Source organism: Typopeltis vanoorti, chromosome 9, assembly GCF_054136105.1.
Source record: "Typopeltis vanoorti isolate ZY-2024b chromosome 9, IOZ_Tvanoo_1.0, whole genome shotgun sequence".
NCBI lineage: Eukaryota > Metazoa > Arthropoda > Arachnida > Uropygi > Thelyphonidae > Typopeltis > Typopeltis vanoorti.
Window position 1 is genome coordinate 45,534,359 of NC_143557.1, and position 22,435 is coordinate 45,556,793.

A 22,435-nucleotide genomic window follows, 5' to 3' on the forward strand; every position below is an offset into this window, starting at 1 on the left:
GCGGTTTAGGTTTGGTCTGTGTAGTAGGGCTTCAGAACTTTCTTTGTATAAACGTTCATGTTTAAATAAAGATCTATGTAAAAGTTTAGCCTTTTCCCAATGGATCCTATGGTTTGGATTTTCAATTCCGTGTTGAGAGAGGCCAGATTTCTGCGGTTTAAAAAGACGAATGTGGTCTTGATGTTCCGAGATGCGTTTCTGAACAGACCTACCTGTCTGTCCAAAGTAAGATAATTTGCATGAGCATGGAATCTCATAAACACCAGGTAACATCAAGGGTGAGAATTTGTCCTTAGGAGAAGGTAATAAGTTGTAAATTTGGTTGATAGGTTTGTAAGTAGTTGCAAAATTGTATTTCTTCATAATTTTAGAAAGACGTTCTGAGATGCCGTTAATGTAAGATATGGGAATCCTATGCACTTCTTCCTGTCTGGTTTGATGTATGCAGAAGTGACTGATGATTTTTTGAGTTGTTTTGGGATTATATCCATTTAGGATGGCTGTATTTTTGATAACTTCTAATTCCTGGTTTAAAGATTCTTCAGAGGAGCAGAATTTGTGTGCTCTGGAAACTAGAATTACAACTGTTTCTAGATAAAATTAACCTTCTTCATCATCGCATCCACTTTAGAAAAAGAATTAAATTCTTTTTCTATTAGATTCTTTTTCTGTTAGATTCTTTTTCTAACATACGTTAGAAAAAGAATCTCCACAGGGTATCTCTTTTTTGGATTTACACATCCAAAGAAAAGAAGACGGTTCCATCGCCACATCCATCTTTCGCAAGCCTACATTCTCAGGTCGCTACATTCACAATTCTTCTGCTCATCATCCATCTCAGAAATCTGGCATTATTAAATCACTAGTTTCCAGAGCACACAAATTCTGCTCCTCTGAAGAATCTTTAAACCAGGAATTAGAAGTTATCAAAAACACAGCCATCCTAAATGGATATAATCCCAAAACAACTCAAAAAATCATCAGTTACTTCTGCATACATCAAACCAGACAGGAAGAAGTGCATAGGATTCCCATATCTTACATTAAAGGCATCTCAGAACGTCTTTCTAAAATTATGAAGAAATACAATTTTGCCACTACTTACAAACCTATCAACCAAATTTACAACTTATTACCTTCTCCTAAGGACAAATTCTCACCCTTGATGTTACCTGGTGTTTATGAGATTCCATGCTCATGCAAATTATCTTACTTTGGACAGACAGGTAGGTCTGTTCAGAAACGCATCTCGGAACATCAAGACCACATTCGTCTTTTTAAACCGCAGAAATCTGGCCTCTCTCAACACGGAATTGAAAATCCAAACCATAGGATCCATTGGGAAAAGGCTAAACTTTTACATAGATCTTTATTTAAACATGAACGTTTATACAAAGAAAGTTCTGAAGCCCTACTACACAGACCAAACCTAAACTGCAACGACGTTCTTACTATTCATAAAGTATGGGAAATTATCCTACAAAATTGTGTTAAATAATTAACTTTTTTTTTTTTTTTGTACTACTTTAGCATGTTATGCACATTTCATGAGATTCTATTGTAATCATGTGCTCTAACTGTATGTTATTCCTATTTTTGTTTAAATACTGTACTGATGATGTCCTAAGATACTTAGGATGAAATATTTACAATTAAATAATTTTCACTGTGGTTTATACGTGTGTTTCTTCTAATTAAGAGATAAAAGAGTTGTCATTCCATTGTATAAAGCCATGATCAGACCACACTTGAACTATTGTTCTCAAATTTGGTTCCCAGGATGTGAACAGGATAAATTAACTGTGAAAGGGTGCAGAGGCAGATAACAAAGATGATATCAGGAATGTACAATTTTAGTTGTGAAGACAATTTTAGTTACAGAGGGAAGGAGCAAGGACAAGAAGCATCCCTAGAAGTTGCAAGGTGAGAAGTGGTTTCTTTGCATAGAGGGTGGTTGAACCATGGAATGCATTGCCTGATAGAGAGGATGGACAGTCAATAAGTTCAAGGAGTGGTGTGATAGATTCTGTGTTTTCTAGGATGGGCCTCCTATGATGAGTCTTTTGACTCCATGGAGACCTGAATAATAATAATGATGTGATGATGCTGAATCTCAATATAAAAAAGTAGTGCAGGAAAAGTTTATTCCTAGGTGCTAAGGGTGCAAAGGCACAGTGCCCAGGATGAAGGGGCCCGAAATGGGGTATCAAAAAAATAATCAGTATTATATTTTCATTTTCAAATTTTAAATTTTGATGCTGTGAGGGGCTATTCCATAACATTTTTGATTAAAGTTAAAAATTAATTGATCTATTTCTATTGTATGTTTTTTTATTTATTTTTTCAAAAAAAAGGAGCAAAATTAAAATCTTGCATAGGGCCTATGAAATGCTAGTTATGGCACTGCCTAGGTATTATAACTGTAAGAAGTTAGCACATTATCTAAAAACATGTTTTAGTAGGAGTTTAATTCTAGAGGGAATAATTTAAAGATAAGATAAATTCAAATGTTGGGATGAAATATGATTCAAATATAGTGTTAGTGAAAACAAACTTACCTTCAGATATTTCAGCTCAAAATAATAATAAGTTAGTTGTAAATCAAATCATCAAACTGATATTGCTACAGTATCATGTATATCAGTAATGATAAAACCTTTAACAGGGTTTTATTGAAGGTATACCTTGTAAAATTCTATTAGATACAGGAGCACATATTTCTCTTATTTCTTGGTCATTCTTTAATAAAATTAAAGACTTAATTCCTGATGATATAAGAGTGATCTTTCCAATTAAGTTGACAGGTATTTTTGAAACTGAAATTTCTACTTTAAGAAGATAGATATATTTCTTCACATTTCATGTTTTCCTTCCTCTGAATGTTTTTCATGAATTAATTGTTCTTGAAACTTCTAATCCTAATATATAGGTCTTGGTCTTGATTTATTAAAGAAACATTGGTTTGCCTGTAGTTTCTTGGATGGCTCTATTTCACTTTATGGATTGAAATATAATCCTAATAAGCAATCTATTCACAAGATGCAAGATTCCAATGTATGCTCTGAAGTATCTGAAACTAGACATGATGAAATGTTTGAAATTGAAGCAATAAACATGGATAAAAAGGAAAAAATAGTGAGAATAAAAGAAATCCTAGTAGAAAATGCATTAAACTTGGCAATTATAGATGAAAAGAAGCTAATTAATACATTCTTTGAGTCTGCTTTTCAGTTATTTCCTAATGTCCTCACTGAAGATATTAATTCCACGTCTTGTACTAATCCAGTTGAGCATTCTCTACAACTTACTACTCGGACATCTATACAGGGTGATTCAAAATTCCATGTACAAACTTTGAGGGGAGGTAGAGAACATCGAAATCAACCATATTCACATAGAAAAGCATGACCGGAAACGGCACTTGAAAGTGATAGGTGGCGCTGTTCGGGAGAGCTCCAGGTGAGCAATTGGGGCTTCCTCATTCAAGCTTTTAATGTCATACGAAGAACATGCATTGTTTTACGAATGCCAAGATGGCAGACATGCACCTCATTTACAGGTTAGCTGACAGTAATGGACGAGCTGCTGTATGAATATATTGCGAAAGGTACCCAAACAGACATGCACCACATCATCAAATGTTTGTGCATTTGCATCAGAATTTGTGTGACTATGGATCATTCAGGGATCGCAGGAATGATAGTTGGCGGTCAAGATTGACGTGAAATTCCGTGATGGAAGAGGAGGTGTTGCATGCGATGGACAATAATCCAGAGACAAGCACACGTGCCATTGTCTCTGCTATAGGAGTATCTCGATCCAGTGTATTGTGCATTTTGCACTCTGAGTCCTTACATCCATTTCATCTTCAACAGGTCCAGTTACTGATGGCTGAAGATTATCCTCGACGTGTGGAATTTGCACAGTGGTTTCTGCAGAAAAGTGCTGTGGACCTGGATTTTCCAACTTGTGTTTTGTTCATGGATGAAGCTTCATTTACCTGCAAAGAGGTCTTCAATCAGCACAGTGCTCATGGGTGGAGGCCCACGAGAAACCACACGGTGTGCAATCACATGCTTGAAAACAACACTTCACCATTAATGTATGGGCAGGTATGTGCTAGTATGTGCTAAAATGTGATAAAACTTAAAAAAAAAAACTGAAGATATTAATTCCACGTCTTGTACTAATCCAGTTGAGCATTCTCTACAACTTACTACAAATTCTCTACAAAGAGGTCTTCAATCAGCACAGTGCTCATGGGTGGAGGCCCACGAGAAACCACACGGTGTGCAATCACATGCTTGAAAACAACACTTCACCATTAATGTATGGGCAGGTATGTGCTAGTATGTGCTAAAATGTGATAAAACTTAAAAAAAAAAACACTGCAAATATAATACATGATGCTTTATTTATTTTCAGTTACAATCTAGAAATTATTGAAGAAAGAAAAAAAAACAACTAAACCAATACTATTTTATTGTCGCCGACTGTTTAGTCGGCTCATACCTGTTATCATCCTGGCTGAACTTCGAGAAGTATCGGACCTTTCTGGAAGAAGTTCTGCCAAATTTATTGAACAATGTTCCAATGACTATGCATCGGCAGATGTGGTTCCAACATATAGGACTCCAGCCCATTGGGGTATTTCTGTGCATCAGTTTTTGGACAGGTCCTTTGGGGTTCGATGGATTGGGCATGGTGGACCCATTGCATGGCCCTCATGCTCACCTGATTTATCGAGCATTGATTTTTTTTTCTGTGGGGGACCCTTAAAGCCATGGTGTACGAAATGCCTGTTGCCTCTGATATGGACCTCATGGCAAGAATCGCCATCACCGCTGCTAATATTTGGGAAACTCCAGGTATTTTTGAAAATGTATGGCAATCAATGCGTTGTTGGTGTCAGGCATGCATCACTGCTAATGGTCGTAACTTTGAGCACCTGATGTGAAACCATATTATGTATCCAACTACTATTGAACTGTTCAGTTACGCCTAATAAAGTTTTTTACACTACTTACTGCCTTGTGCTATTTCAGTATCTTTGTGTTCCTGTTAGTACCTTCTGGTGGTGTTTCCAGTAATGCTTTCCTATGTGAATGGTTGATTTTGATGTTCTCTACCACTCCTCAAAGTTTGTACATGGAAGTTTGAACCACCCTGTATATGTAAAACAATATCAGACTCCAATGAAATACATGGAAAATTTTCAACGATTGCTACAAGAATATGAAAAGGTAAGAATTATAGAAAAGTCTATCCCAAAATGGAATATTCCTTTAATTCTGTTAAAAAAAACCAAATGGAAGTTTGAGATTTGTTTTAGATTTGAGAGAGATAAATAGGTTACAAAACCTATTGATTTTCCTCTATGTAAAATTGAAAAATTATTAACTGGTCTAGAAGGAGCAGAGAATTTCTCTAAACTAGGTCTGAACTATAGCTATTTCCAGATTCCTTTAAATAAGGAAGATTTAACCCTGTTGAGGTCATGGCTGATCTGACAGATACAAACAAATCGTTTAATATAAATATTTTTACACATATCCAGTGTATAGCTTGGAGGTCATGACTAGCTGCGCATGCATATATTACGAGTGATATATTCCACAATGTTTATGTGCCCAGTTTTGGTTTAACACGCAAACTCCGATGTTGGTATAGTATTTTTTTTATTTTATTTACTGCTGAAAATGGCTGGAAAAATATATCGATTGTATAATCCATCAGATGTTGAAGAGATTCAGCAATGTTACTCGGGTCCGATGATGAGAATGATAGAGTCGAATGCGAAAGTGATATTTGATAGTAAATTGTATCTGAGAGATACCGCGAACTCCAATGTCAGTATAGTATTGGTTTAGTTGTTTTTTTTCTTTCTTCAATAATTTCTAGATTGTAACTGAAAATAAATAAAGCATCATGTATTATATTTGCAGTGTTTTTTTTTTTAAGTTTTATCACATTTTAGCACATACTAGTAATGAATGTATCTCTCAGATACACGTGACCTATACTGCAATTTTTTTGACCACGACCTCCACAGGTTAAGGAAGATGAAGAAGGAAGGAAAGAAGAAAATATTTTGCCTTCACAACAAGACTGCAGAAGTACCAATTATGTAGACTTCTTCAAGGAGCTAGAAACTCAGCCATGTCATTTCAGTCACTAATGAATTCTGTTCTATCAGATATATTAGGTAAAGGAGTTATTTGTTTTCAAGATGATCTGTTGGTATATGCAAAAGACCTATCATTACACAGAAATATCTTATTGAAAGTTCTTCTTTCTAGATTATATGAAGCCAACTTATCCTTGAAATGTTCAAAATATCAGTTCTTTTTTAAAGGAAATTGAATGTTTAGGTTATAAAGTTAGTAAAGGAGGAATAATTTCTGCTAAATTTAAGAAGAAGGAAAATGAGGAATTTCAAATAAATAAAATAGATGAATTGAATAAGATTAAGGTTAAATCACTTAATTCTCAAAACTGGTAAAAATCTCTTATAGTTGAAGCTCAGAAAAAAAGATCCCATTTTTAAAAATACATATGAAAAAGTTAAAAGGAGTGAATCTATTCTTCAAATCCTTGGATAAAGAATTAAAGCAAGTATATAATTTCTTGTTTTTTTTTTTGTAGCCACCATAATGCAATTGGAAGAATAGAGGAACATTGTATCCTTTGATTGGAAAAGACCTGGGTTCGATTCTCGTCGTGATAAGGGGAATCCTTATATGGGTTTTTTCAGTTAAAGGTGAGTTAGTTAATCTCATACAGTGGTAGCAGGGTTTTTTAAAAAAAAAAAAACTTTTTTTTTTTGAAAAAACTAGGGTTTTTCATCCTATGTACAGACAAATTGGCCTTCAGAACACACACAATTTACAGACAAAAAATATTGTTGTTGGTGATGATGCGATAGATTGCATTGATGGTAGTAGTAGTGTCATAGTTGGAGAATTAAGTAGTAGTGTAGAGGATGCGATATATTTAGCGGAGTAGAGTAGTGTGCCCTCCCACGATAAGTCCTTGAACTCCCTGGAGGTGTCACGTAATAATAATAATAATAAAATGCTCTATTTAGATGAAGAAGGTTTACTATCTATGCAAATTGATGAGAGTAAAGTAAAAGTAAAAATTTTAGCTCCAGTTATCATGAAACCTGGGATTCTTTATACTTTTTGTGATTTTGATCTAGCTGGTCATCAAGGATTTGAGAAAACCTGCCAAAATTAAGGACAGATATTTTTGGAAGAATATGAGAAATGATAAAAATTCATATGTGAAAACCCATCATTTATGTCAAACTAGATCTACCTTCAGAGGTAAAGCATCTCTACAATCCTTTCCAATTCCAGTTAGACCATTCCAAGCTGTAGCTATTGATATAGTTTGATATACCCACAACAAGGCAAGGAAATAAGTATATCCTTGTAGCCATTGATATGTTATCATGCTTTCCAGAAGTAGTATCTATAAAGGATCAGATTGCTAAAACTGTAGCAAATAAATTGTTAAAGCTGATAATCTCAAAAACTTTTATCTGATCAAGGAGAAAATTTTAATGCAGAATTAATGTTGCAACTAATGGTATTGAAGAGACAGAAGTGCTTGACAGTGGAAACAGTAGTAGGTGAGAGATGAAGAGAGAACAGGAATGCAGGAGGAATAGGAAAATGAGGAAAGCCTGGGTGGACAAGGAGACATGGCATAGGGAGAGTGGATGTTGAAAGTTGCAATGTGAGTGGGGAGGTTGAGACTGAGCAGATATATGTGGTAAGTGGTGATAATGGTGATTAGGCAGGTGTGGTGGGGAAATCACAACCAACAAGTGGCTTGGATAGGACTGGTTATAGACTTAAAAATGAATTACTGTGTTTGTTTACAAATGCCAGAAGTATCAGAAATAAGGGAGATGAAATGGTTTCACTGATTGAGTTTATTTGTCCCAATATCATTGGAATAAGTGAAACATGGTTGAATGAAAATGATATTCTAACAGGAATAGAAATGAAGGATACAGTATTTTTCATGAGGAAAGAAAGGAGAAGAAGGGAGGGGAAGTGATGATAGCAGGAGAATTATGTTCACATAAGGTACACATGAAAGAGGGAAATAGTAGCAATGGTTAGGAGGCAGTGTTGTGTAACGTGGAGGTCAACACGAAGACATATTTAGTTTGATGTTACTGTATGGCCTCATGTGGATAATTGTGCACAGATTTGGTCACCACTGGATTTTCATGGTGAGGAGGATATGTTGGATAGGGTCCAAAGGCACCAAAGTGGTCAGTGATCTTTGAAATGTGGAGTATGAAGAACAGATTGAGAGAATGTAAGCTACAAAGCCTCATGAATAAGAGGAAGATTGGGAGGAGGGTTATCAGGTTGAATATGGAAAAGATTTATCATAGAATGGGAGGAAGGGGGAAGTGAACAATAGGCCATCGCTGGAAACTGTATAAGGAGGTTGTGAGCAGAGGAGCAAAGAGCAGGTTCTTTGCATGAAGTGTGGTTGGTGAGTGGAATGCATTGCCTGAGTATGTTGTGAATGTAGACACATTGCATCAGTTTAGAGCATAGGTTCACAAACTTTTTTGGGCCGCCGCCCACTTTGCACTACAAAATTTATGCAAGACATAAATTTTGTAATGCCCCCATTATATAAATTATATAAAATTGGGTTTATTTTTGTACAAATCAATTAGAAAAATGGTTTTATATATTTTATATATATTTTGAAATGAAATATAATGAATATATTTGTTACTGTAAACATAACCTATTATACACACATATATACATGCTCTATTTTCTCATTGACATAGAAAATTGACATCTATTTCTATTTGACATGGTAAATTTTCAAATGATTAAATAATTGAAATAGAAAATTGATTAAAAAAATTGATCGTGTAAGACAGGCATAAGATGAATTAAAATGCAATATTTAAATTTTAAATGATTATCTAATCGCAAAATCACGAAAATAATTAATTTTTAAATATATATTATTAATTTCTTCTATAAAGAGCCACCGACCCCTACACCGCCTGAACACCCCCAAATGCTTCTGATCTCACTATAGCCCCCCCCCGCAGAAGGCTTCAGCGCTCACTGGGGGGGGGGGGGTACCACCCACTTTGGGAACCAACGGTTTAGAGCATGGTCGGAAGAGCATTGTGTGCAATAGGGTGTACCTCCCACAATGAGTCTCTGACTCCATGGAGATCAGATATTAATAATGATAATAATAATTATGTAAATTATTAAATATAAAGAAGCTTTTTACTATGCTTTATCATCCTCAAAGTAATGGAATGTGTGAAGGGTTAAATAAGACTCTAAAACACACTTTCTAAACTAGCTAATGATAAATTGTCATATTGGGATTCATACTTGCCACAAGCTTTATTTGCTTGCAGGACAGCATTTCATTCTGCTATTAAAGATTAAACTTTGTACTATAGCTTTTGATCCTAATTTTCCAAATGAGTTAAGATCTACACATATGAATTCTGGTTTCATAGATACTGATGAGTATCTTGAAGAAATTGTAGAAAGAAATTCATTTGTGCATGAGCTTATCCTTCCAAACGGCTAGGACATCTATAGACGTCCAACTAAATCTGGATATGTTTCAGCCCACCTGTTTAAAGAACCTGGATAAGAAGTGCAATTTGACTCTCATGTCCATTAGAAAGTGTGATAAACCCTCACGCTGAAGAAAACGGTTAATCGGATTAACTCGCGTTCGTAGCTGCCTCTCAGTTGCCTATAACAAGAAACGCACTTCCTTGTTCCATGCTGGTCAACTGGATTTTAGTTGTATAGGATAGACTAAAAATAGAGAAATTATTTATATTTTTGTTTTCTCTTTTTATTGTACAATACAATTTTAATGTCTGGACAAAATAAAGATCTTGTATAATTTGTTCATTTAAAAATATTTAAGTGAACAAAGCCTTACTTTGGAGAACCAATTTAATTTTTTATTTTTTTGCACTAATTTTTTTCTAATCGCTTACTAGACAAAAGATTTTTCTTTGTTCTCGAAGAAATTAATTCACGATAATTATTTGAAATATTCTTTTAAAAAAAGAAAAGAAAACTGGCTGCCGACGTTCCAGTTTATATTATTTTTATTTTTGTACAAAACCTTCGAAATTGAATAATACTTCACAGATTTCCTTTAGGACATGCTTGAGCAACTTTGCTTTATAGAAAATAACATGAAATTCTTTAATCATATTACTAAATTTTTTATTCATGTTGTATAGTAACCTACTCTTCTTTGTACTTTCACTTTCTTGGTTTCCTTGTATAATTGGTCATTACAAAATGAAATTAACAGTTATGATTTAAATTTATATTTTCTGCATAATTCAGATATTTTATTCTCCAATTTTTAAAGTAAGCGACAGATTTGCTTATTTTTATCATTCAAAATATGTATATCAAAATTTCATTTCCTTTCACAATAGAACTGAACTTTATTTCGACTCTGATAGTTTAACCCCCCCCCCGTGGCATTACTATCACACACCCGAAAACTGTTATGAAACATAGGTACAGTTTTTATTTAATTCATTATTTTTCTCTAGTAATTGTTCCACATAACTTTAATTTTTCGATACTGAAACGATGTGGTGATTATTATAAATTAACAAATTATAAATCAGACAATATACATATTATTTATGTATATTGTCTGATATTGAGAGACCCTTTACTGGGGAAAGGTTACTGCATTACAATGGATAATTACTATATGTGTCCTCAACTTGCTGATTTGCTTTTACAGCATTGTACAGATAGTTATGGTACCGTAAATGCAAAAAGGTGAGATATGCCTCCAGATCTAGCTTCAGGAAAGCTATCGAAGGGGAAAATCCGAGCTTATCAGCGAGGGAAAGTCTTGGCACTACGGTGGAAAGACAAAAAAGATGTTTTTCTGCTGTCTTCCCTGCACAATCCATCAACGGAATCCGTGGAGAAGCATGGTTTAAAGAAAGAAAAACCCATTGCTGTGTGTGCATACAACGACACTATGGATGGAGTCGACAGGTGCGATCAGCAGCTATCATTCTACTCTGTAATGAGGAAACAGCATAAAAAATATTACAAAAAAGTGTTTGGGCATGTATTAGATTTTGTTATTTGGAACAGTTTCCTCCTGCACAAGAAAAAATGTTTGTCTACCATAACATATCTAGAATACAGAATAGAAATTGCGAAAGCATTGCTGCATGCACATGTGCCTTCTTCAGCAAGCAGAAAAACAGGAAATCCTGCCAGACATCTGAGGTTGAACGCTGCTAACTCCAACCATTTTCCTGAAAATCTACCACCAACGGCTAATAAAAAAAAAACTGCATGCAAATGTTATGTATGTAATAAAAAATATATCAGAAAGGAAACAAAAATCTAGTGCCCTGAGTGTAAAACTGCTTTGTGTGTTTACCCTTGCTTCAAGGTGTTCCATACTGTTCAAGAATTTTAAATTCTGAACAGTATGAAATAAAAAATGTTTGTTTTCAAGGCCATCAAAACAGTCCTTTTCAGGACTACAAATATTGATAGAGGGATACCTGAATGAACTGTTTCCTTTTCATCTTGAAGGCGAATTTTTAAGTTCTTTTTATGACACAGAATGATATTTTCGAAGGAATAAAATATAAGAGCAACTGGAATACTCTTTCCAGTTCCTCTGGAACTGGAAAGAGTATTCCAGGTAAAGTATTATACCAAAACAATAAAAAATAATGAAATAAAATTTACCCTATATACATATAAAATGATAAGCCTTTTTATGTCATGTTTTTCGAAACGTTTTGAAACTCAGGGGCTACCCTGAGTGTCGAGTTTTCAAAATTCGAGTCATCAGAATTCAGGGGAGGAATCCCCCTTTCGAGTTATCACAATTGAAGGGGAACTGGCCTACCAGACCGGAACACAGGGGGTTGGGCATAGTCCCCCTAGTTAATAAATGAAATATATAAATAATAACAGGAACATTTTCACCTTGCCAACACTCAACATTGATGTGATGTGGGTTCCAAATGTCTTGTTTCGGAGATATATATTACAAAGTTTTGTAATAAAAATTTCTGCTACAATGAAGTTTGACATAATCAACAATATTATTACTACCTTATTTCTGTTTCTCGTGTGGGAGAAAAAAGGTAAAATATCACTCTTATAATTATATGAGATGTTATAATGGCAAAAATAGTAAGAAAAAAGTCATTTGCATTTTCTCTTCAAAACACAAAGAAAGAACATTATAAATTCAGCCAGTGGAAAAGAAAATACTACATATTTTTCTTCTGTTATCTGATTTTTTTTTCTTGTAGTACAAAGAAGAAATCACTGCATATGATATGGAGTCTGCATGAGGGAAAAAATCTGGAAATTGGTTACATTATAACGAATAGAGAAATCATGTCAGAAAAATTATTCACGTAAGATTCTAATCTCAGCAGACATAACATTTTCTTCTAGATTACATATCTAAAGTAACTGAACCTTTGCTACTATTTTATACTAAAATGAATGGGTATGTTCCCCAAGTGATTTATGTTTGTAACAGCTGTCTTGAGAACTATTTATGAAATAAATTATCTGAAATATCCGCAGATTGATTAGGTCTATACCCCCCCCCCCAAAAAAAAAGAAGATTATGAAACGCATATGCACCTTTTCTTTGAAAATAATTCAAATCCTCTTTTTCAAGATAATTGTATGATTTAATTTCTAATTTTTGATAATAAAAGTGAAACTGATCATTATAAATTAAGCAATTATTCTGGCATAAATAATGTATAAGCATGTAAACGAAATGTCAGTATTTCTGTTAGGATATAGGTAATCAACAATCGAAAAGGAAACAAGACATTCTTGACATATTCTGCACTACAGCCTGAGGCACTTTAGTGCAACTTTAGTGTTCTCCCCTTTCTTCTCAATAGCACTGAGTAAGCCTTCAACTTTTCCTCCAGCTAAGAGGATATTACCAAGTATTTATAAGACGTAGATTATTTCAGAAATAGCTTCCAGCAGCAGAAGTAATGTTTAGATTTTTTTAAAGAAAAACAAACAAAAATAATACTACTGAACTTTCTTTTGTGTGGTATGCATATAAACAATTTTGCATGGTGAAAATATAGCATATTATTTCTAAAATTTCACATAATTTCAGTGGACAGTAGAACAGCTGGTTTTAGATTGCAAATAAATAGAACAGAATTAGAAGTTTCACGGTACAATCTGATTGCCGTATATCTTTTGTCAAAATGGTAAAATGAAGTAATTGATTTTGAATGATGTCTAGAAAAGCTTTCAAACCTGTATAGAAATTTAGAGTAGTTATGCAATTCAGTTCCAGGAGAGAATAAGGAGGGGGGGGGGGGAAGCATTAGAAAATCTTCAAAATGAGCAAAAATTTTGAATCATTCCGTATATGATATTTTTCACATATTTTCAACATATTTACAAGGATATGCATTAGATATTATCGTAATATGCATAATACAAATAAATAAATAAATAAAAGATGAAGGCGAAGAATCACTGCTAAAATATCATTGGATATAAATTTTTGATACCAAAAAGACACAATCGGAAACCGAGTAATGCAATGTAGCATTTTAACAATTTTTTTTTTATTTTGTCTTTATGAATAACAAAAAATCGTTTCTAAAACTGAAATGTGATGATCCATATAATGCTATTTGGCTACAAACAAAAGCAAAATGACATATTTATTTCAATAAATATTATTTAAAAATATTAATATTTGACATAATATTTTCAAAGCAAACATTTGAAAATTCTGAAATTCGAAAAAAAAGTATTCAATTATTATACGTAAAGTGCAAGAACAATCAGTGCAACTCTTCCGGTGCACTGATTTGTAGAATAAAATATACCAAATTTACTATCACTAAATAGATTCATTGCAAAAGCTGATCAGTGGTCATTTCAGGATTGATTTCTTTCACATATGTGAAATTCGTTTCAATTTTTGGGAAGAGACACAATAAATCATTTTAGAGGCAAGAAAGATCAAATAGCTTAGGACAGTAAATGAAATTCTAAGCAACACAATAGACGTAAAGACAGGGGGCACAAAGGTCACTCAGCAACAGTTAATCCACTAATGGCTATAGAATAGCCGTAACGAGATTAACGGTGGAGGAAGGTAATGGCATGATAAAAGGTAGAATGCCGACGAAGTTTTGATCCATGAAAAAAGCTAGGGAGAGCTGACTATATCATCCACACCAGCCAGTTGGGAGGTTATAGCAAAATCTGGTAAGATAAGTTCCCATAAAACAAGAGCATTTAAAAAGATTCGGAAAATATAGGAATCTTAGTCCTGGTAATTTAGTACTTTTAGAAAATAAAATTAGTCTGAGAAAGAGTAGTAAATTAGAAAAAAAGAGCTTCAGGTCCTTATAGGATATTGGAACAATTATTTCCTGCGAAGTTTAAAATACAAGATATGAAGAATCCAACTAAAATACTAATTGTGCATTCTGATAGATTAAGATTATATCTGTTAAGGAATGATAGTTTAATGTGCTTAGGAGATGATTTAAATAGGATATTAAAGGATGAAGGTTTTCCTAACCTAAATAAAGTAAATTTATAAAAATTAAATTTTATAAAAATTAATAAAGTTTTATAAAAATAAAACTAGATGTCAACATAATTGTTCTGAAAGTTCAAGGCAACAAAACCATAAAAATGATTACAAAAGATCATCTAGTAATGTACATAATATAAACCAAAATTCTCTAGAGAAAATGGATAATAAAATTAAGCAACATGATAATTGAGGTCATAAAAAATAATTGTGCTTTAGAAGAGTTGATGTCAGACTATCATAAATATGTATATGAAGATTCAAAAGAGATTAAAGAAACCACATCTTCTAATTTAGGTACTGTTAATGAAGATAATCAAGCTACTGAAACTGTTAGTGCAGACCTTGAACTAACTAATGGTAAATCTATTGAAATTAGGCAAAGGCAATATAATTTCAGGCCTAGAAATCATATTTGTAGGAGGTTTACTTTTGTTAAAATTAAAAGGAGATAATATTGGGGAAAAAATTATTATTATTATTTTCATATTGTTGCTAGCACAATATTTCAACAAGAATAGCCTACTGGGAAGTAGGTTATTTATTTTATTTTTTTGAGGGGGGAGCCCTATTTGCTTTTCACTGTTGTATGAATGATAAGAAACAACTGTATATTTTGTATGTACATCAGGTATATGATGTGTCTAAGGAATCTCTAATGGGCTGGGTCCTCAAAATGTCCCTGAAAAATTTCAGGATGATAGATTCATGTTCAAAGGGATTTTGGGTTTGGCACCAGACATTTCTGCTATATGTCAAGCAATAAATACATTCAGAAGTGGAACACCAGTATTACCTTAAATGCTTTACCAGCAAGCCTTGGACCCCTGTCTCCAGACCACATGAAACAACACTTACTATATCACCACTGCCTGTCCCTGAAGGCAAACCAGTATCTGTATTATCAGAATTTTCTATAACATGGTGGCAGCAGAAGATTGAATCCCCATGACAGATGCCTGGAAAACTGGACAGTTAAAAAAGGTCTCAGGAGAAATACAGCAAAAGAATGCAGATAGCAAGGTATAGAAAAAGATGGAGAATGAAAAGGCCTGCACCATCATTGAGGGGGTCCACTCCCCCATGAACAGGTGCCTCATATGGAGAAGTATAAGAGTGCTGAATCTAGTGAGAGCATGAACATCAAAAATTTTCAGTTAAGGGAATGATGAATAGTTGACTGGTGACAAGCTAAAGTAGATGGCTTGAAGCACTGCCATGGCATAAAAATGAGCAAGAAGAGATATAAGCAGTACATTGGAGAAAGGAGTGTGAAAAAAAAAGTATGGGAATGCAAACCCAGGTTCAGGAAAATATATCAGGTAGGGATTAGATAAATGAGTATCATCATTAAAAACGAGTTGCATATTGTGAAAGAAATATAAGGAAAATTTTGTAGATATATATATTTCACTTCCTACATATCTGCAATCACTACATGGGAAGTAAAAGGAAAAATAGCTATGGAAGGAAGCTGTAATGAGTGCTGATAGTGGACATGGAAAAAAAAGTGGCAAAATAGAAGCTGGCTGAATGCTTTGCAAGTGTATACCAGACAGGTGGAGCTTATACAGTAAGCTCCACCTGTCTGGAGATTACTGTATACCTCACCTAAAGATATGAGGTATTGAAGTGAGAAACAGAGGCAGAGAAATTGTAGGTTATTAGGATATTCGAAATTAATATTAAGAATAAGGCTATAGGATTAGATGGAACACTGACCCATTTATTATGAGAATGTGCAATGGAACGCAAGTGCATCTGTTTAATTCTCAGCTCTTGTAATGTCCCATGCAAGTAAAAAGAATTAAAAATTATATTCAAGCAACTTATAAACTAATCATTATCCAAGGATTAGTGGTTAAAGTACTGGAAAAATTTCTCAAAGGAAGAATTAAGGAATGGGTGGATGGGAATTTATTATTATTATTATTATTCCTGATACCTCCAAGGAGTCCGAAGACTCATCGCGGGAGGACATCTTCAACTGTCTCTACACCTTACCTCTACTACGAATCAACGCCACCTACCGCCCACCTCCAACACCACCACAACTAGTAATTTTTGTCTGTAAATTGCGTGTGTTCTGAAGGGCCGATTTGTATGTATGCGGGATGAAAAACCCGAGTTTCCGGGAGAAAAAACCCTGCTACCTGCTCCCTGCTAATTTGGTACTCTATGGTGGCAGCACAGTTCTGTGAGGAGTAGACAATGTCTTAGTAATTGCTGCACAATAATTCTGCTGGAGTTTGCAAAGACATTCAACTCCCTCACATGCTAATCTTTGGTGTTTGTATCCAGGAGAAAGTGTAAATAGTGGTGGGAAGCAGAGCTCTGTTCTTGGGCCACTGCTATTTAATTTTTACATCAGTGATATAGGTAATTATTTAATGGAAAATACCAGCTGTTTGCTGATGATGTAAAACTAGGTACAGATTAGTTAATAAAACTGATGTGGAGACCTTATAGGATAATTTAAATAGTCTGGCAGTATGGAAAAAGATTAATTGTTGACAGTTTAATGTAGCTAAGTGTATGCAACCATTCACAATGGCAGAATTGGATTGACAGAATTTCACAAGGATAGGGATTTGGGGATAATTGTGGAGAAAGTAGTTCAGAAGGCTAATTGCGAAAGTAACCAAAATAGATCAAATTACCTGGATGCTGAAGAACACGCTGACATGCAGAGACAAGGAGGTTATTTGGTCCTCTTGAATAAAGCAGAATCTGGACTACTGCACACATATTTGGTCTCGTATATTCCATAGGAGAGGAAGTGATCCTGAGACAAGTGACCAAGCTTGTGATAGATCAATTATGAATAATACACTGTACTAGAGTACAGTGGATGTCTGCTTAGACCTATTACTTTGCTAGCTTGCATTTTAAATTCTTCATGCAACTTCTTACCACTTTCTGTTTTATACTTTCAGTCATTTTATTTCAATAACTCCTGCTTAATGGCATTATTTATGCCATTCATGCCAACTATTTATTCTTCTAAATTATGATATACAATTCTTGAATATACTGACTCCAAACATTGATTTTCCTGCTCCTAGGAGAAGCTATTAAGATATGAAGGTATTTTAAAAGCATTCTTCTCAGTGTGTTAATGTTATATTTATAAATATATTCCTTTCTATTTATCTCCCAAAGAAGCATGGTCATTTTTCGAGTACACCACATGATCACTTTCTCTGGAGTAGAAGCTGATACTTTGATCACATTTGCATTCTTTGATGATATTATCCATTGAAGAACAGTTGATTCCCTCATGTATAATTAGGATTCTATTAAGTCTCAATTTTTCTATTTCTTAGTAAAAACATTAATGAGATTTTGGTATGTAAATTGCACTTATAGATTGCAGTGTGATATATAATTCAGAAATATTTCTGAGTTCTAATTCTTAAAATGAAACAAGTTCCTTTCTCAGTCACAGGGGTGAAATTTAAAACTCTTTTGCATAACTCTCCATACTATTATTTTATGAGTTAAATATTAATAGAAGTGAATATTTCTCAGTAATCAGTTAACCGCAGTGTTGAAAAGAATGCCTAAACAAATAACGATATTATTCTTCAAATGTAAGAGGCTTTGATAAGACCACATCTTGACTACTATGTGCAGACATGGTCACCTGGGTTCAGAGGAGAAGAGGAGACAACTGAAAGATCCAGTGGCAGATAAAAATAATAATGGGATGGTGCACATGAGGCCAAACTGAATAGTCTTCAAAGTTTGAGTAGTAGATAGAGGAGAAAGGATATGATAGAAACAAAAATTGGTAATTGGATATTATGATATTACAGTACAGACACAAGTGAGATTTTACAGCTCATGGGGGAAAGAACTTGGGGTCAGCCCTGAAAACTGAATAACAGTGTGGTTATGAGAGATATGCGGGATCCAGGTTCCTTTCTCTTTTGGCATGTAATGAGTGAGTGGATTATCCTTTCTTTTAGGCTTACATGGTGATCAGAATACATTTTGGAAAATTATGGAGACAACTACCGTGCTTGGTAAAACTTTAGTTTAATATAATTTTTTTTTTTTTTTTAATCAGAGGTCAGGCCAATAATTGTTGTAACGGTTGGTCAGTAACTTTAGCAAACCATGTAGATTGTAGTGCAGCTTGTTTCTCTGTATATAGTGTATATGCTCCAGAAGATGACCTTGATATCAAGGTCTAAACGTCGAGTATTGATTTTGGTTTATATTAAACTAAAGTTTTACTCGAACACGGTAGTTGTCTCCATAATTTTCCTAAATGAGTGAGTAGATTAAGTTACCAGTGGATGTTATGAGGACATCTTCAGTGAATACATTCAAAAAGAGATATCACAGGCATTTAAACACCATGTGGCCTGAAAGAAGCTTTCTCAAAGCTCCCTACATAGGTTTTCTTTTTCTGGGAAGCACATGTAACAGTTTGCTGCATCTCCCTGAAAGACTCCCTCAATGAGTCTTTCTGGGGGATGAACCTGTATACTAATATTAGTGAAATTTTAAAGAACATGGCAATTTATTGATAACTGATAATTAAGGAATGGACAGCATACACTAGGAATATAAATTAAATAAACTTTAATATATACTTTCCGATATTTCGGCAAACGTCACGTTGCCATCTTCTTGGAAACTTAATACAAAGACAAGTGCACACAAGTACTACATAACAGAAAATGAGAAATGAAGCTAGGAAGCTAACGTTTTCCTAGTTCTGATGGTGCCCCCTGGCGGGCTATATTGGTAGTTCTTGGACCTTTGGGCTGACGTTCTTCTAATACATGTTTCCCAAATTTGGGGCAGTCTCATGCATCCAAATTTGTTGAGGTTTGGCATGTTCCTAAGGGCTGAGGCTGATTCCATGAATAGTCTTTCATATTTGAACTTGCTGCAATGTATTACTGTGGCGAGTATCCAGAGCGTGCTCTGCAAGCCCAGAGTGGCTGTGCTGGTGAAGTCGGATGTAATCCTTGTGTTCTGAGATTCTGATGTTTGTTGTACTGCCTGTTTGGCCAAAGTAGGACAATTTACAGCTGCAAGGGACCTGGTATACACCAGGTAGGTCTAGGGGAAGTGGTTGGTCTTTAGTGAGCGGATAAAGGATGCCAATTTTCTATATGGTCTGTAACAAGTGGTCAAGTCATGTTTTTTTAAGATTTTGTTGATTTTTTCCGAGGTGCCTCAGATTTAGGGAATGGTGAAGGATTTAGAGTAATCTTTTTTGTGAAGGGGGGGGGAGGTGGGTTGTGGATAACTAGTTTAAGTATTTTTTGGATTCTTTTTTTTTGGGGGGGGGGGTAGCCAATGGCTGAGAAAGTGTCACAGATGTGATTTAGTTCAGTGGTTAGGGCTTGATCATTTGAACAGATTATTTTTGCCCTGTTGAATAGTGTCATAATAACTCCATATTGTTGTGAGGGGGGGGTGGAAAACAATAACCTCCCCTTCCTAGACACTAGTGTGTCTAGGAAGGGGAGGTTATTGTTTTCCTCTTTTTTCAGGGTGAACTTGATTCTAGAGTGTTGGTTGTTAGGAAGTGTGTTAGGAAGGAGAGGAGTGAATCGGAAAGTATATATTAAAGTTTATTTAATTTATATTCCTAGTGTACGCTGTCGATTTCTTAATTATTAGTTATCATGTTTAACCAGCATATAAGCCTCTCTACAAGAATGGTAATTTATTATTATCCAAAGCAGAACTGATGATAAAGAACTTAAAAGAATTCTCCATACTATTATTTTATGTATTAAACATTAGTAAAAAGGAAAGATTCTTACACAGCCAACTTTTCTTCTTCTGTCATAGTATCATCCAGAAAACTTTTCAAGGTTTTTGTATTGCTTACCCATTCAATTAATCCGATACTAAAACATTAAAAATAAATTCGTGTTAGTAATTTTCTTCAGAAAGAGAGAAATTTCATACATCAAGGAATTTTGTTGATCAGCAATTTGGCAAAATACAGTAAGTGAAAATATATAAAAAATAAAAATTAATGAATGGAATGATGTAAGAATGCAGTAATTCCATCTATGTCATATGAAAGTTATTGAAATTTTCATTTTAACAGATTAATAGATTCAATTAACATTAAAAATAACTTAAATATTAAACTGGTTGTACCAGTATGACTAAATGACATAATTTATTTGAACATGCTGTTTCATAGCAAGAAATGCATCAAAATGGAGGCATCCAAGTATAGACCAATTTATTTTTTCTGAGGATCACAAGAGATCATATACAGAATTGGGTAGATGAGGATAATATTATTTATAAAAAAATTAAAGACAGAAACTCTAACTTATCAAAAAAAAAAAAAAAAAAAAAAAAAAAAAAACCCAGCTAATGCCTTTTCATTCCGGTATAGGGAGTAGGCTAGGCCATTTTAGCCCTATCTAACCTCTTTTGGAGACTGAGTGGGCAGCTCAATCTCCACTGTTACCCAATCAGATATAGCAGGCCCAAGGCTATCACTAATTAAGTGGCACACAGTGAAGAGGCAGCTCAACAAGTGCTGCCATCTCGTGGTCCCTAACACAATATATTTAATGTCTGAAATAGTGTAGGTTCTATAATTGATTTTTTTGAGTTTACAGGACGAAAAAACCATCTTCCCCATGCCATAGATCGACTAACTCGGGAACCAGTCGAAAAAAGGCTTACAAAAATTTCCTCTAGTCACCAAGAACGCCACATCCATTTGGCTACACAAGCTCCAAACTTATGCGAAAGCAAATTTAATGCATGTAAATTTTTGCCTAAGTATCAAAAGCATCTTCAGTATACTAATAATGGAACACAAAATAAAATGCAAAAAAAATAAAAGAGCCACTACAGCATAAGGGAGCAAATTAAAAATAAAATAAATAAACACAAAATAAATTAATATAATATGATAATCATCAGAAATTTATATAAGATTAATACATTAATATTTCGCATAATAAAGGGGATAACTGCATGCCATCAGATCTATGGTCAGTGTAGAAAAGCTTTGAAGCTCTACTTGTATAACCACTCGATAAGGAATATATTATTATTACTTGACACTTCCATGGAGTTCAAGGATTCATAGAGGGAGGAAACCTGCTCTACAACTCCGTTGCCACCATTAATCACCAACCAACTGCAACCACACCAACACTATCTACTGCTGACCACCACTGGTATTTACACAGACAATCACAAACATCCATGCCCATGGCAGGATTTGAATCTGCAGCCTTTTGGCTGGAGGGCGAATATGCTACCACTCGACCAACCAGGCTGGCTAATCTACTTTTATGTAAGAGTTTAGTTTTCTTCCAAAGCAGCCTATGTTTAGTTCAGATGATATGTTCTGCTAGGCCAGACTGCTCAGATTCATGATAATGGATATAGAATTTATGTTCCTGATGACAGATGGCTGCAGATCTATAAACATGACAGCTTAGATACTGATTTTAAAATAATTAAAATGAGTGATCAGCAAGTTCTGAGCATACCAAGCACAGGCAAGGAGAATGAGCTGTATGTTAAGGATTGTCAAAGCCAATTATGAGAGGAAGTCAGGTGATGAGCCCAAAGGAAATCTTTAAGTTTGTTTTGCTATTTGTCAAATATTGACTATGAAAAGATAAAAAACTGCTGATGTTGGAAGAAGGGGATAAAGTAAATGATATAGATGAGTTATTGAGTGATCATTTTGCAAAAGTGTACCATCAATTGTGAAGATGCTGCAGTGCCAGATGTGACACTGACTGATGAGTGAGAATAGTGGTAAATG

General features: G+C 34.4%; 1 protein-coding gene across 3 annotated transcripts in view; it reads right to left on the reverse strand.

Annotated features, from left to right (window-relative positions):
• Positions 1–22,435, reverse strand: part of LOC150103013 (DNA-dependent protein kinase catalytic subunit-like) — an 847,149-nt gene that overhangs the window by 94,773 nt on the left and 729,941 nt on the right. For all 3 annotated transcript variants that reach the window (XM_090397444.1, XM_090397443.1, XM_090397442.1), the window contains one exon: positions 20,445–20,531. In XM_090397444.1, the coding sequence (XP_090253570.1) occupies positions 20,445–20,531 (87 nt within the window). The remainder of the gene's footprint in view (positions 1–20,444; positions 20,532–22,435) is intronic.